The following is a 17,531-nucleotide window of genomic DNA, read 5'->3' on the forward strand; positions in this document are numbered from 1 at the left end:
AATTGGACCAAACCTCACAAATATTTTCATATTTTTGAATCACACATATCGGATGTCTGACTGATTTATGAATTGTTTTACACAAAACATCACCCTAGACCAGTAACATATTAGAGCTATTATGTGACGTATATGAAGATATATGAAGGCACATAATGACCTATTTTCATAGACAGTCAACTCTTTAAACAAAGTAAAAAACCTTTATCTGTGAAGGGATGTGTAGGCCAAACTGTTTCTTTTCAGGTGTTTCTTTAATTCACTTTTCCCAAAGGTAAACAGTTATTCTCTGACACAAAATAATAGTTCACAGTGTGCCCTTTTGTACCTGAGATGAAACACAAAGCTGAGAATGTGAAGAAAAGTTGGATGGATGGATGATAAAAAGTACAGATACATCAAACCCTGTAAAAACAGTACACACACACACACTAAAGAATATGAAAATGAACAGTATCATAATATACCATCATTATTTATGAATATGACCAAGTGCAGAAATTATTACCGTGCAGTCTTTTACCAATCAAAAATGATCTTACTAAGCATTGTTCTTTGTACTGTACTCTCTCGTTCCATTAAAAAATCAATCAACAATAATGTTTGAATAAAATATTTGAAATATTACCTTAAATTTGTGTAATACTTAGATATAAACTACATATTTCATTATGAAACTTATATTGCGTTAAGCATAATTGCCAAATAAGCATGTGGCTAGTTGATATGTCAATCAAAAATACATAGAGGCGAAGACCCTCTAGACCAAAAAAGGAACAATAAATGTCTTCATCTGTCTACCAACAGAAAATGCAGAGGTATGAGGGTTTATGTCCTTTCTGTCTTCCAGAGATTTACAGAAAACATCAAACAAAGATGTGTGGAAGCATCACTCAAAATTCTTTAAATTCTCAAGTCATTGGCTGGTTTAAATAGCCTAGTCTTCGAAAAAGGATCTCAAAAACCTCAGCGATACAGAGGAGAATGGTGATGATGGTGAAAGTGTACATCGCGCTAAGGAAGATGGTTTTCTCAAAGTGTGCAGGAACCATGCACTTTGTGAAGTTGAATATCTTCGCTAAGGCACTGGCGTCGCACATGTAAATAGGCTCAACCAGGAAACCAAAAAGGTGACGCTGAAGCCAAAATGCTAAAACTTCCAAAATAATTCTTAGAAGGACAGAGATGATGTAGAAAACTGTGGACATGGGTCGGTGGAGGATCTGCTCCTGGTCTATATTTTTACAGGCAGCATAAAGATGGAAAACAGCTCCAGGTACCAAGACAGTAACTAGCTGCAATGCCCAGAATACCTATGAGAAAAACAAGATTAAATACATTGAAGATTCCACAGGCTATATATACATTATTTGTGATCATCCAATGCCGACTGCTTCAAATTCAACTTAACGTTTGTTATTCACCATTTTGTCATTAGAGTCAGTAAAACATGTCTTTACAATGTCTTGTTAGTATTTTATCACTATAGTAGAAAAGCAAATACATTTCTACACTTTTACCTGAGGTGTTATAGGCCTGAATTGGTTGTAACAGTAAAGATTTAATTCCCTTCTGTCTGGGTCACAGCTGAAGTGAAGGGCTTCATTGCCATAGACAGCGAATCCAAGGACCCCAAGGAAAAACGTACGAACAGAGCCAAAAAACAGTGTGTGGAACTGGCCTATCACTGTTGGAGGCCTGAGCTGAAATGTCAGATGTAGTTTAACATTAAAGTTTTAACAGGATGAAAAAATAATGAATAATAATGAAAAAATAACACGAGGTGATTCAGACATTTTCAATAAATCCAAAGTTCAAAATAAATCAAATTTTGCAAATAAAGTCTAACTTTGGATATCATACTCACACATCTCTCATAAAAGTTAATGATGTAGTTTAAGGACATAGTTTGGCTTTAAAACTCCACATAATGCTACAGTTATTCATCACAATCGTTTCCAATCTTTACCAGCAGGCATGAGCTGATGGCAACTACAAACCTCTCAATGACCTTTCGCTTTAAAAAAACCCTGTCCGTGCATATTTCTCTTTTATCCTCACTGCCTTCATCAATTTACTCACTCAGTGAAAAAACAAAGACACAGAAAACAAAAAAGGAAAAAACAAAGGCCAACATGGTCAGCCAAGGCTAATCCCTATTCAATTCTGTCAGCAAAAAACAACTGGTGTTACTCACAATAGAGCAGAGCAAATATGCAATTGTGTGACTATGATGATCGCATAATGAAAAAAGTCCACAAATAACTTTACAAATGCACTTTCCAAATACTTGAGTAATCTCCCATTAACTTAATTTTGACTTTAAAAATAGGACAATAATTCAAGGCAATAATAGATGGTTAAGGAATTATATCTTGAGGGTTCTTTATAAGAATTTCCACATATGTATTACATATATTGATATTAAAAGTATATCTTGATGTATCACTTAAAAAGTATTTTCTTCATTGTATATCTGTATACTATATTACCTTTTCTTTAAAGACAGCAGGCCAATTTAAATGTGTCTAGACTGGTTCTTTCTAAACTACGTAAACGTAAACAGAGTAAAACATGTTTCACAAATGTTAAATTGTGTATAAAAAGTCCACACACCAACCGTAATCCAGGCGGAGTGTTGTTCATCCCCCTTCTTAAATCAGAACCGAGGTCCTGCTCTCATGCGTTCCGAGGGAATGACAGACCTGCTGGAAAAGCGCATGTTGGGGGCGCCTTTCTAAAGGCACGCTTCTCCCAGTCATAAACCAAACAGCAAACAGACAGTCAAGACATCAAAGAAACGGGGCAGAGAATAGATCATTATAGATCAGATTATGGCCAAAGAGATGCTATTTACCGAAATGGTAGAATTGAGGTCTGCTGGTCGTGCGGTCATTGCGCACGTGGTGTAGACGCAAGCATAGCTGTCAATCAAAGTGTTTCTTCGTCATATCCATGCTTAAAACTGTTTTGTAAGTTATGGTATTAACCAAGTGCTACTGCTACAGTATAAAATAGATGTGTTGTGATGTAAATGATGAATATTTGTCATTTTAGAGTTTTTTAGGTTTTGTGCATAACGTTTTTGAAAATACAAAAGTTTCTAATTAAACTTAACTTCCCTTTTTGAGTAATAATTTACACTCCATATTTATCATGTGTTTTGCTAATGAATAACGTTTAAGGAAATTCATATTTGGCTGTTTTTTGTTTTTATTTTGATAGGAACTGTTTATACTGCGTATTACTAACAAGTGCCGTTTCGTATACATATTAATACTGCACTTTTATAGATTATATACAAATTTTCCTTTAGCAAAACATCTCATTAAATGTCTCTATAATTATAACAAATTAGATATCATTTGAATCTATTGAATAACCTTCATCGCATCAACAGCGTCATTAATGCCAGCAGAGGTCACTAAATCAACATATGAAATTACCATGCGACCGGAGGCCACATTTACATCAACAGAGAACATCTGTATTCGGGCAAGTTTACGACACCACACACAAATAGAAAAATAAAGAGTAATGCTGGTTAATACCATGACAAATCACGAGAGTGTGCTGTCATAATGCGGTATAGCACAGTCAGGCAATGTCAGGTTTAACATGTCAATGTAAATTTCTAGGGAGACAGAACGAGTCAGGGAAATGTTTTGCCTTTTATTGAGACATTAGTCTGAAACACATTCAGGTATATAGCCAGAGGCTCATGTCATGTTGGGAATTTGATTCTTCCCCTGGTTGATCTTTTATAGCTCACGTAGAAAAACAATCGCTATAAGTTTGAATAGCTTTTAAAAAAGATAATTTAGAAAAAGTGAATCGGAAAATATTATTTTATTAAATAAATTAAAGTATAGGATATTTATATTCTTACCTGAGACCAATAAATCGGTTCCGAAACGAATTCCTTCTCTAGAACTAAAACATTTATAATAAAACAAAAATGTCTCTGTTTTGCCTGCGACTATTTCTAAAACAGAGATTATCAACATCTGTTTGTGCAAGGCTTTGATCTTTAAACACCCAGAAGTATTTATTTCTCTGTTGTGCGCCAGTTTTCTTTCAAGGGACTGCGAGGCGCCTTTTTTACCACAAAAAGCCTATACCTGTTTCCCCCTCCAATTGTCCAGACCCAGCTGGTTTTCTGATTACGTATTTATTGGAATTCTTTCCTCGGTAAATCCCCCTGCGAGCCATAGAAGGAGCATGAAAGACCTCCAGTCGAATCCTGATAAGGGAGCGCGGACAAAAGCAGCGACTGACAAGTACAGAAAACACAATGACGAAGAACGACCACAGCTAACAACTCTTTCCGATTTTTAAATGTATATTGAAAACACGTTAAATCAGGAGATAGATGGATGGGAACACAAAGAACATTATAAAAAACATTAAATGCACTGTATGACGCTTTGGATAGATAGATAGATAGATAGATAGATAGATAGATAGATAGATAGATAGATAGATAGATAGATAGATAGATAGATAGATAGATAGATAGATAGATAGATAGATAGATAGATATTTGGTGCTGCGCTCTCTGCAACACCGTGCGCATTGAGGTGGTGGCTCCCCGTCTTTGCTCCTCTCTGTCAAAGAAGCCAGTCAACTTTAGGGAGCTGAAGACGACGCTCATTTCAGCACTAAGTTTGGTGGACAGCGCTTCTCACCCACGCGGGGGAACTTTTAAGACATTTTTAACTCACTTCTTCTATTTCTAACCACTAAACCGAAATATGGATAATACTTTGAAAAACATCTCGTTCTCCGAGAATAGCTCAATCCCCGAGAACTCCACAGACGACTGGACACCAGATGGAGAGGAAACCGTGCATTTCATCATTCGATGCGTGATTCCTTCGGTGTATATACTTATAATCACGATTGGTCTGGTGGGCAACATCACGCTTGTCAAAATATTCATCACCACGAGCGCAATGCGAAGTGTGCCCAACATTTTTATTTCCAGCTTGGCCGTGGGAGATATTTTGCTTTTGGTCACCTGTGTGCCTATGGACGCGATCCGGTATTTCTACGAGGAGTGGATCTTCGGAATAGTGGCATGTAAGATGATTCCGGTGATTCAGCTCACCTCGGTCGGAGTCTCCGTGTTCACTCTCACGGCGCTGAGTGCGGACAGGTAAGAAAAAAATCATGAATGAACTGCAGACACAGAAACAAGAGATTCAACAAATGTATTACAATGAAATTAAAAACAATGTATGTGAATGCACAATCTAAAATCTAAAAACCACAACCTCTAATTACTTTTCTCATTAAGTAGTGTAACTCTTTTAACACTTGTAGTTGAGAGCAACTCACATAAATACATGAATTCACAGACCATAATTATCTTAAGGCTCTAGGTATCAATATACTTGGCCAACAGTTTATAGAGGTTCTACATTTAATCTGATACAAGGCTCACAGATTAATTTCTCAACAAAAATGCAGCTGTTTTCTCTTACATGGCTGTGTGCTAGACAAATAATGAAAAATGTATCAGGCTGTTTTATCTGGATTTTGTTTTCATACATATAATGTTTGAAGGCTAGAATTTATCTCCAGAGCCTGCCCCGACATCATCATTATTCTGATTTACTTACAGTGCAGTGAATTGTATTACAGAAATGCAGTGTTTTCATAAGCAAATAGGACAGAAAATGCTGTGGAGGCATCATTGCTGCAGAGATAACTTTGTGCCATATTTACAATAATAAGGGTTATTGTTCATTTCAAAATATCTATCATGGCCATGATTCATTTTTACTTCTATAAACTGCACCTGGAAGTTTTCTTGTATCTGCCAGGGTTTTTCCTTTAAAGATGATTGGCAACTTTGTTATTAATGGATTATCTGACAGTCTGGTTTTTATCTGCAGGACTGCTGGCAGTAAAGGAGCTATATAATTCATGTTGTTGGGTCTCTGTGGTGAAGATGAGGAATGTTCTCCATGTCCTACTAAATCTTATCTTTTTGGTTTTAGTGCTAGGGGCCCTGACTAAAGGTTATGACCTTGTCCACCCAGATTTGTAGCTCTTCCCAATGATCTGTTTGTTGTCTGGATCAACTGAAAGTTCATTTGTGCCCCAGTGATTATGCCACGTCCCTGGGGTCTGATCACATTTCATTTATCAATTTGCAGTTCACATTAACAGCTCCCTTCCCCAAAAGAGAATTGTAATGCTAAATGTAATCAATGGTCAGGTACTTGTGAAAAATAATCTCCTGGCCAAATTGAGTCTTGGGGTTGTTTAATTGACGAGCTTTCCCTTGCAGGAGGACAAATGTACTGTTCTTATCTACGATGCTCTTCAAATTTATTTATAAATGATGACAGTTTTTTATCAAGAGCAACAGGAAAGAGTTGCATGCTGGCCCAGATGTTTTTTGTAGATCATGGGTGTAATTAAAGGGCTACTTCACCCACAAATGAAAATTATGTCATAATTGACTCACCTTCGAGTTTTTCCAAATCTGTATACATTTCTTTGTTCTGATGAACACAAGGAAGAATGCTTATAACCAAACAGATTTTGCCCCCCATTGACTACCATAGTAGGACAAATACAATGGTAGTCAAAAGTGCCCCAGAACTGTTTACTGTCCTACATTTTAAAAAATTTCTTCTTTTGTGTTCCACAGAACAAAAAAATGATAAAGTAATCATCCTACTATGGGGGTCAAATGGGGTGCAATGGCTGGTTATGCATTCTTCCAAATTCCAAATATCTTCTCTGTGTTCATCAGAACAAATACATTTAAACATATTTGGAACAACTCAAAGATGAGAATATGATGACAGAATTTTCATTTATACTTTTGAAATTGTTTTTGTTCTGTTGAACACAAATGAACACATTTTGAATAATGTAAGACTGTTCTGGGGCACTTTTGACTATACCATTGTATTTTCCTACTATGGTAGTCAACCAGGGCAAATCTGTCTTGTTATAGGCATTCTTCCAAATATCTTTCTCCGTATTCATCAGAACAAAGACATTTTTACCAACTTGGAAAAACTCGAAGGTGAGTAAATTATGACAGAATTTTCATTTTTGGGTGAACTGTCTCTTTAATGCAGATACCTATTAAATGTTTTGGGAAAAAAATCCACCTTGTTTGAAGTCGTTTGGGAAAAAGAATCTGCCAAAAGCATAAATATAAATGATCTTCTTAAAGACTTTAATCCGATTAGTGCTTACTCAACATTCATAGTCAAGCTTGACATACAAGAAATTACATCTAAATGTCCGTCAGTTCATATATTCAACTCATTGTTGTTTACTCAAGAAGAAATCAAACTGTGATTTGTTGCTCCTCCACTCACACTTGCGTCAAGCTGGGTGGTACGTGTTCACCGTGAGAGGAAAGAGCAAGCCTAGGGCAGTGCAACCTGGTGGAAGAGAGAATTCAGGGCGAGAATATAGTCACATCACATTTCCATTTACCATAAAGACGAAGACGGAAGAACGTCAGAAAGACACTGTCAATAGAAGTAAATAGACTATTTCCTTGGAACAAAAGCCAACCAATTTCTCACCCATGAATGTCTATGGGTTTTGTGTTGACTTTGAACCTCAAGCAGAATATCTGAAAGATTGTGCAAAGTAAATACATATCTTGTTTAATGGTATTTCCTATAGGACCGCTTTTCCTTTGAAAAGAGATCAACCTGAGATAAGTCATTTATAACTTTCATGTAGTTTTAAAGTAGATTTTTTCAAATCCCCAGTGTTTTTTAAGGTTTACTCAGATAAAAAACATTTTTATGAATCATGGGTGATGCAAAAATCTAAAAAGTACAAGATGTGGATTTTTACATGCTCACTGAATTTTATATGACTAATATTTTCCAAGTAAACAAAATTAAATTGAACCCACGAGAGCATGAATCATATTGTATCCTAATCTTCTGAAACTTGAAAACTGAATTTCTTTATGTACTTTTCATCTTAACAGTCAGCGTCACTTATCACTTATCTAATTTGTCCAATAAATATTCTTAATGATTTGAAAAAGTATAAAAGTCCATGTAGCATCACGCAACACAATACAAATTTACAGTCTGTGTCATTTTCCATCACGATCGTGTTCCCATAGAAATCAAATTATTCAAAGATGCCCCATAATAAGCTTATCTAATGAGGAAAATGTATTCCTGTATGACGACAGTAAGATTTTCACAGTCATTTTGTTAACATGAAACAGCCAAAGAATGACAGGAACTCTTTTAAGCTCTTGTGTCTTTAATCTCAACAACCTTGTGTGATAAAAAAGCAAACCTTTCAAATCGGCACAGAACCTCAAACATAAACTTCAGTATAAAATCAATTCTTAAGATAGGAGACAATGGTGTTTTCCCTCAAGCAACGATAAATTGATGATAAACAAGCCAATTTTCTCTTTCATCCAGCCACAACCTGGATAAAAGGAACTGCAATCTGTTTGATGACAATTCTTCACTTATGTTTCCCTTAGACACAAAGCTATTGTGAACCCTATGGACATCCAGACCTCCAGCGCCGTATTCTGGACCTGCTTGAAGGCCGTCACTATATGGATCGTCTCGGTGCTGCTGGCTGTACCCGAGGCTGTCTTCTCGCAGGTGGTTCACATGCCTTACAAGAACACGACGTTCGCCGCCTGCGTGCCATATCCCCTCTCTAATGAGATGCATCCAAGGATTCACTCAATTATGATTTTCCTAGTCTACTTCCTCATTCCTCTGAGCATTATCTCTGTCTACTACTATCACATCGCAAGGACACTTATCAAGAGCGCTCATGATATGCCTGGTGAGATTAGCGAGCACTCCAAAAGACAGGTAAGAGCTTAAAAGAGTATAGATGACATCGATAGAATGCTAATCCTCTGTATTCAATCATAAGATCTTTTTCGAGCACAGCACACTTTTGAACGGTTGTACCCTTTTCATGAATTATGTTTTAAATATCAAATGAAATGTTAGAGGTGTCTTTAACGAAAATAATTTACACTGGCATATCTTAAAATATATCAGTGCGATTGTTTTGTCTCAGGATGCACACCAGTAATGTTTTTTGTAAAGTATGTTTTTAAACATAACTTAAATATCCTAATTTAACTCAGGCCTAGTCCTGGTTTAAACTAATCCTTGTTCGGGAAACTGGCCCTATGGGTCTAGGGCAAAAACTGTATTTTTACAAAAACAATAACATAGAGGCTTGGCGATTATACCAGACACTAAAGTGATGACCAGACAGCTTTGAATTACCATTTTACAAAGACATTTACTCACCCTCATGTCAATCCAAACCTTAATGACTTTCTTTCTTCCAAATAACATTGGCCCCCATTGACTTGCATTGTATTGACACAAAACCACTTAGACATTTCTCAAAATATCTTTTGGTTTCTACACGTTTTCAATGACACAAGGGTGAATAAATTATGACAGTATTTTTTATCTTGGCTAAACTATCCCTTTAAGCAATATGGTACAATGGGGTTTTCTACATTGTGAATACGCATAAAGCAAATTTATGTTTTTATTAACTGGCTACCACATTATAAGAATATCAAGGAGCCATTCAAGTTCAATCCATGAGAAGACAGCGCCCAACATGGATAGTGCCTTTCCTACAGCGCCCAACAAAACTGATGATCAGTTGTGGTCCTGCGCAGTGATCCTAACAGTAGTTCATTTAAGAGTTCATAGCTGTGCCAAACACAACCAATTGAAAACCCTTGACCGGCACTATCCATTCTATAATTTAAAGTAACAGCTGATTTGCAAAGTGCCATTTGTCTGTTTATGATGACACCTCACCATAAACATTTTAAGAGCTCAGATAAAACTACCCTCACCTGAACAGGATACTCTTCATTGAAATATCATATTGTCAGAGCATTTTATGTTATGTCTGGAATACACTACAAGATTTTTCAAGTCTGAACAGATTTTTTTTAACTAGATCATACACTTGCAGACTTGAACTGAAAGAACTGAAACTGAAAGTTTCAGATAGAAACACACTAACTGACTTCCTGCAACAAGTCGAGATTGACAATCTGGGCAAAATGAGCAACTGTCTTGTACTGTATTTTAGTCCTTACACTGTGCTGTGACTCATCTGTTAAACATTGTTCCCAGATTCCTTACGGATGACAGATATTCTAGTTAATATTCTCTCTCAGCAGCTATTTCAAGGCAGCAAACATTCTTGACTTTCTCTTGTCCTTGACGCTACGGTGTATCATCAGCATTGTTTAAGTTGAACACTGGTCTTGTCCTGCTCTGATATGGGTGATCATGCATCTTAAAGAGGTTCCGCCAATTTATTCACCAGCATTGAAAACCAATATAAAACTCTTCCTTCTGTGAAACCCAAGAGAAAATTTGAGAAATGACTCAATGGTTTTCTGTTCATACAATGGAAGTCGATGGAGGCCATTGTTGTTTGGTTACCAACGTTCTTCAAAATGTCTTCTTTTGTGTTCTGCATAAGAGAGAAAGTCATACAGGTTTGGAAAGAGTGTGAATAAATGATTAAATAAATTAGCCTTTCAGGTGAATATCCCTTTAAGAGAAAAAAGTAAATGTTTATTTAAGAGACATAATCAAATCTATCTTGTTTATGTAATTATAATTTCCAAAGCTGGACCACAAAACCAGTCACAAGGGGACATTTTTTTGTTTTAACACTCTCTATTGGCCTACCACTGTAATGATGTTGTGAAGAGTAGGTAAACCCAAAAGGGAAAATTCTAAGCTTTACATAGATACCAAACTTGGGTAGTTCCCAAAGAGCAGGCAGCAGCGAGCGAAGTTTGCAGGTGTGTTTCTGGTCATTTTTGTTCACAAACTCAAGAAAATAAAGTTTTTAGATATTCACGGGCAATGTGGGAGTTCGGAATCAGTCTAAAACATAAACAGCTGAACTTGCATGCATGTTTATTGACATCTTCCACATCTTGAATGCACCTCATGCTTTATTGACTCCTCTAATCTATAATTTTTTCTATCTCACCTTCCTTCCCCCAAGACGGAAACGAGAAAGCGTCTAGCCAAGATCGTCCTGGTGTTCGTGGGCCTCTTCGCGCTATGCTGGTTCCCCAACCACGTTCTCTATATGTACCGCTCCTTCATCTATCGACAAATTGACTCGTCGCTGTTGCACCTCATCATCACGCTCGTGGCGCGCGTGCTGAGTTTCTCCAGCTCCTGCGTGAACCCCTTCGCCCTTTACCTGCTGAGTGAGAGCTTCCGCAGGCACTTCAACAACCAGCTGATGTGCAGACGTCGCAAATACCAAGAGCGCAACAGCAGTTACCTCCAGAGCACCGTTGCCATCCGCATGACCTCTATCAGGAAGAGCACACCCACTGTGGCCAACGGACACAAGACATTTAGCATCCGATCTCAGAACTGCTCAGCTTTGGTTTACTAATACCCAGAGGGTCAGTGACTTGAGTTTAGTTTTTGAAGCATTCGGTGATGCAGCTGTGTGGCGGTCATTGGAGCGGGAATGACAGAAGGATAACCGTTTTAAATATTGCATGTACGCTTATCTTTCTTTCTGACTGTGCCCGAAATGAAATTTTCTTTGTTTCTGAAAATTTTTTCTAATTGCTCCCAGAAATGAATGGATATCCTGATTTCAAGACAATATTTAATATCAAGCTAAATCCATTTTCTACCAATAAATATCGGATCTGTACAGACCACAACAACAATCATATTTCCATTTTCGTGTAAGGGATACAGGGAAAGAGATTTTTTTAACTATTTGATCGAAAGTGCACTTAATACAGTAATTGAATGTTTAGTAAATAAAATGAGCGGGTTGCTTTCACCAATGAAATTAAACAAAGAGTTTGACTGGCAGGGATATTACACAGATGCTCTCAAAATCATTCATTTCATCTATGCTCGCGTTCCGTTTCTCAGACAAATGCAATATAGTCAATTTAGGAGCAACAGGAGCTTCGACACGGCTCTCTCCGGTGAATGTTAATGCCCACAATGATTTATCAGAGAGGTCCAACACTTAAGGGTAAACTGTGGTGATTAGATTAATATATACGTAAACAGATTACGATTCAACATGAATATCAATTTCTCTAACATGTTTCCCTGTAACGTCCAAAATATGAGCCAGAAGGACATCGAGATGTGGCAGAAAAAGGAGCAGCTGCGTATGATCTCATTCACCAGCAAATATGATCATCTTAATCACTGCATTACAACATTATTGTTGTATGACTTTTCAAATCTGTCCTTTTGTCATGAGCCACATCATGTCTGTATCTACAGCTGTGGCGAATTTTCCGTAACAACTTTATTGGTTGTGACATCAGAAAAACATGGAAAATTGAACAGGCAGGCAACCTTTAAACCACATTATCAATCTCTCTCGAGGTCCCGAAACAACCCGAAAGATAAGCATCTAAAATATGCAACTCAACATGATTTTGTGTCCAAAACAAAAACACTTTTGGGATCTCAGTGGATGTACATTGAGAAGCAACACCAAGCATTGATTCTCACTGTTCCACAGAAGTAGGATGTAAATGTATTGTGGGATGATTGATTCAACCGAACCCTCCAACCATTGCCCGTGTACTTAATTTGTTTTTGACTGTGAGAGTAAATGCATTCACTTAAATGGCACTTTTATATAGTCAATTGGTCAATTGTTCCTTTAAGGAAACGTACAGAAACAACTATGTATCACGTGAAAGCAGTGTAATCCATTAAAGAATAGATCCTTGCAGAATACCTTCCCATTTTAAATATGCATTTAGATTTTTTAATTCAACACTAATTATTTTATTTAAATAGCCATGAACTCCTAAGAACAAGCGATTTTAACATAATATGACTAAACCTGATTTTTAATATAACTTAAAAATCAGGTTACAGCATCATTTTGTCTACATTGTTAATATGCAATAAATCCACATGTATACGCCTGGAACTGATGAACTTTCTGCAGGTCATTTCCATTTTCTAATGTCATACTAAACCTGAGAAGTTTACTGACCTCTGGCTCTCTGATTAGTTTAGCATCTGTTGTTTTTCTTTGTTTTTTAAACACAATGATTACAGGGAGACAATATTTATGGTAATTAGGGAATAAAATGATCCCCCTTGGGAACTCGCAGCCAAAAAAATGATAGATAGACACATTAATATCCGGCCAGAGAGTCGTGTGCTCCCGAATTGAAAGATTGCGCAAGAGCTTAACATGGTTGTGGTTCAGTGCTCAGATCTATAGGTTCTGTTTAAGCCGATATCTAATGCTTTAATGAAAAAAAGAATCACACAGGTTCACCATAATAGCATATTGGTTAATTCTATCATGTGATCTGAATCAAGATCTTTTAATTAAAATCCACCATCAACTCCTCAACTACCCTGATACATTCATTGATTCCATCAAGCTCAGACCTAAATGTACCAATTGAACCCAACAAGATTACTTCTAATTTCCTCACTAACTTCATTAATATTTGTCCTCCTCATATTCGTGATCTGTTGATTTATTGAATGAATTGTGTTTACAATAGTTTTATTTAGTTTCGTTTTATAAAATGCTTGAAATGTAATTACACATACATTCTGTTTAACAGTATGTGGACACCCTCTACTCTACAATACTACACCATAACATGGAGAGTTGCATGAACAGTTTTGTGGGGGGGTTAATAAAAAAGCAAGGAAGGGATATTATCCTGTGCACGTATTCATTGGTTTACTGATACAAAGTACAGTGTGGCTAGACCTGAACCACATTATTTAAGATAGGGATAAAGTGGAATAGGCTCAGATGTTGCAACAAAGTTGGGTGTCCGAATTTCCATTGTACGTCTTATAATGTATTGTTGAATATTTTACAAATGTCATCATGTGACCATACTTAAATAAATGAATATGAATAAATACAGCACTTACTGCTTCTAAACGTTAAAATATCACAAGCTGTTTCTTACAGTCAATTTACAATGTCTATTTTAATGTTTTCTTTAGATTATTAGTGAACTTGTTTCTTGTATTATTTGCGAGACATTAATTGTTCAATGTCAGTCAAGATGTGTTTAAAATACTGATAAGTTGTTAAAGATTCGAAAACAAATAAACAAGAGTTGTGGACTGAAGTCTACAAATATCTGATGTTTGTGTACATAAAACCAGAACTGGAGAATGCAAAGCTTTTTTTATTTACTGTAATAACATTCTTAAGCTATTTTCAAAATTCGGTTAATTTTCAGAGCATAATTTATTCATTTACAGAGAAAACTTTTACCATGTGTGTGGGATTCTCTCAATGTCTTGCAGGGTAGCAGAGAATTTTCCTTTTATTTCCCCAGAGACTGACTTTGGAAGAAAACAGATATGTCAATAACTGAAATAATTGTACATCAAAGACAAAATTGGTTAAAAAAATTAATAAAATAAAAATTTGGGCTATACCAAAACCCAGATAGAAGCTGACTCTAGGTTGTCAGAGGGTTGACTCTCCTTCTGAATTTTAAAGTTAAATGTAATTTTTCATGCCCACTACACGGTTCTCGTCTCCATAATGATTCAAACGGTGCTGATTAATAGAACTAATATTTTCTTTACCTGAACATAATACAAACTGTCCTTTATGAAATGATAATGAAAGCGCATAAAAAGCTGTTTCTGTAAAACAACAGTTTGAAGAAAATGGAACATCCTTAAAAATAAGATCAAATAAATGTTCTTTTTAAATCAGTCACAGAGGAGTGCTAAAAAAGTTATGTCATCTTTTCATTATTTAAACAGCAACTGAAAAGCACAAATGCACACGTTTCCCAACAACCCTCAGTGAACAGCAGACCAGATGTAGTTAATTGGGCTTTAGTTTTATTGCCTAATTGTCATGCAGGTTCTCAGTCAGGATTGGAAACAGGATGTCTGTGTAATTAGTTTGCTATTAATTCCTACTAGATATTTCGATGACTAAACTGAGATTCTGGGAAAAAATACTTTAAGTGACCTGTATTCATCATATTACTGAAGTTTAAAAATGGCTGCAAGGTAAAAGAGCCCAGAACAGAGGCTGCCCAAATGGACTAATTTCCCTCATTACTCATCATGATATGGATACCAAATCTTTCTGTATTTTTCTGAAACTGTGTGTTAAAATGCTGATATAAAGAACTTTTGGTTACCCTTCAGTATAGGGGGCGATAATCACTATGAACTAGTTGTTATTAGCATGCATATTATTGGCATATTGGTTTTAAAGCACTTATTCTGCATGTCCTCTACAACCCTACCCAATACCTAAAGCTAAAAACTACCTTACTAGCTATTAATTAGCAACAAATTAAGAGTTTATTGGGGGAAAGTCGTGGTTAATTTTCTAAGTTAGTTCTAGCGCTAATGTTTCATGAGATGATGGTCAAACAGCAGTCATTGAGTCTGTAACTCATTGTCAACAGTTCTGCTCATGATACAGTTCTCCCCAAAATATGTATTGTGTCATTATTTAGACGTAATCTTGTCATTTAGAACCTATGACTTTCTTGCGTATTCAGAACACAGAAGAACAAGAGAAAACTGTTGGTCCCCATTGACTTTGGTTTTGTGTCCATACAATAGAAGTCTATGGGGACCAACGTTTTTTGGTACCAACATTCTTCAAAATATTTTCATTTATGTTTTGGAGAAGAATGAAGGTCACACAGGTTTAAAATTATAAGAGGGTGAGTAAACGATGACAGAATATCCTTTCGGTGAACTTTAATACTTTGCCTGCATGGGCTACCGTTCTGCATACTGTAGTTTTTAGAATCCTCCTTAACATTCATAACCTTTCCCGCAAAGTCATCACAGAAAGACTCTGGACTTTTTCTTAAAATTCACTGGCACTTTATGGAACAAAACACACCACAAACGCAAGTGAGAAAATCACTGACAGTACCACTGCAGAACATCAGATGTATTACCCGATCAGATTGTACCTGCAAAGGTTTTTAGTATATGTAATTTATCCTTAGACTATATCTGCATTATTCAGTGTATTATTAGTGACACCAATATCTTATATCTGATAAAGACTGACGCTAAGGTAATTACATCCATAAATACTGACCTATCCTATTGATCAATGTGTTAAAGCCAATAAATGTACTCTGTTTATAAAAAGGCATCTAAATTCTTTTCTCACCAAGAAAAAAAATGGAATTGATAATGTTTCTAGGTCATCGTGTCTTAGGTTTACACCGGATGTCTACACTACTAAAATGGTATGCTACATTAATAGAGGTGTACTGGGTTTACGGACGTGATTGCATTACGACGTAAAACAAATAAATATAAGAAACTGACAATCAAATGACACATTTTTCCCAAAAGTATTTACAATTTTTGGTGACATTTGTTATTTTGTTATACAATTTACAACATTCAAGGTTTAATTCAGCCATCTTTACGTAAACTAATAACAACTGAATAGATTTGTCAAAGAAAAATAAAACCACCTTTATTAATCTCCTTCAAATTCAGCAATCCCTTACACCACCAATAACCATTAACACTATATAACTTCTGTGTTAGATTCTTGTGTGTTATGTGCAAATCAAGGTACAAATATAGCAAGCTTTGCCTATACTTATAGACAAAGTCTGTCATTTACATCTCGAAACACCACAGAATTAAGCATTTGAAGTGACAAAAAATATATTGGATTATAAATAATTTGTAAACCAAGAACAAAACATCATTCCGCAATGTGCTCCTGTATATAACCTCTCATAAACAGCACGTATCAGGTCTGTTTTGTTTTATACATCTTCTCCACGTTCTGAGCTTTGTCAGTTAATGAACACAGAGGCCATTCCTGTCCACTGTCTGACTACAGATTAGGTCACTGGCTCAAGGTAAAATAATTGGCAGTCTTCTCATTATTGTGTGATAATTCCATCTGACGCATCCATGTCTTCTGTTTGCCCCCGCGCTGTGACTCTTTTCACTTTTATTAGCTCACACCTAAAAATGGCCAAAGGCTAGTGCTGACCAGTTTTAGACAGGGCACGAGCCCTTTTGTTTTCTACAGAACGAACAACACAATTTAATTGAACAAGAACAGCCCTTAAAGCCACAACGGGAGCCACTCATCTGTCGGCAAGTCTGCAACATGCTTTGTTTCATGCTCATCTAATGTTCTGCAAATGTGATCTCTAATCATATTGTTAATAAGCAAAGTCTTGTTTTGGGGTATTAATAATATTAACATGTAAGTTCGGTGAAGTATGTGACAGATTTCAGAGTAGTGCATCAGCAACGGTAATGATTAATGGAAACATATGTACAGTTCACACTTCCACCCCCTCAATGTACAATGTCATTACATGTAAATTGTTTTGATGAATGATGCATTAATTGCACACTGTGCAGCGCTGCTAACATTTATCACACAATATCGTTTTTGAACTCTTGTGAAGATAAGAAGCAACCTTGGAAGATTCTGCAGCATCTGTCGTGAATAAAAATGTA

The 17,531-nt window shown here is 36.2% G+C and overlaps 2 protein-coding genes across 2 annotated transcripts; one reads left to right on the forward strand and one right to left on the reverse strand.

The window, feature by feature from the left end:
• Positions 1-243: 243 nt before the first annotated feature.
• Positions 244-2,646, reverse strand: gje1a (gap junction protein epsilon 1a; the record flags this gene model as incomplete). The annotated part of the gene is made up of 3 exons (XM_079473988.1): positions 244-1,313; positions 1,521-1,703; positions 2,617-2,646. 3 exons carry the CDS (start codon positions 2,644-2,646, stop codon positions 912-914), a joined length of 615 nt encoding a protein of 204 aa, XP_079330114.1. The 3' UTR covers positions 244-911.
• A 2,108-nt stretch (positions 2,647-4,754) lies between these two features.
• Positions 4,755-11,451, forward strand: nmbr (neuromedin B receptor; the record flags this gene model as incomplete). Its single annotated transcript, XM_079474555.1, has 3 exons — positions 4,755-5,158; positions 8,501-8,846; positions 11,047-11,451. The coding sequence occupies 3 exons, from the start codon at positions 4,755-4,757 to the stop codon at positions 11,449-11,451; spliced, it is 1,155 nt and encodes a 384-aa protein (XP_079330681.1).
• Between the last annotated feature and the right edge of the window lie 6,080 nt (positions 11,452-17,531).

This window comes from Barbatula barbatula (genome assembly GCF_947034865.1).
Source record: "Barbatula barbatula genome assembly, chromosome: 15".
Lineage (NCBI taxonomy): Eukaryota > Metazoa > Chordata > Actinopteri > Cypriniformes > Nemacheilidae > Barbatula > Barbatula barbatula.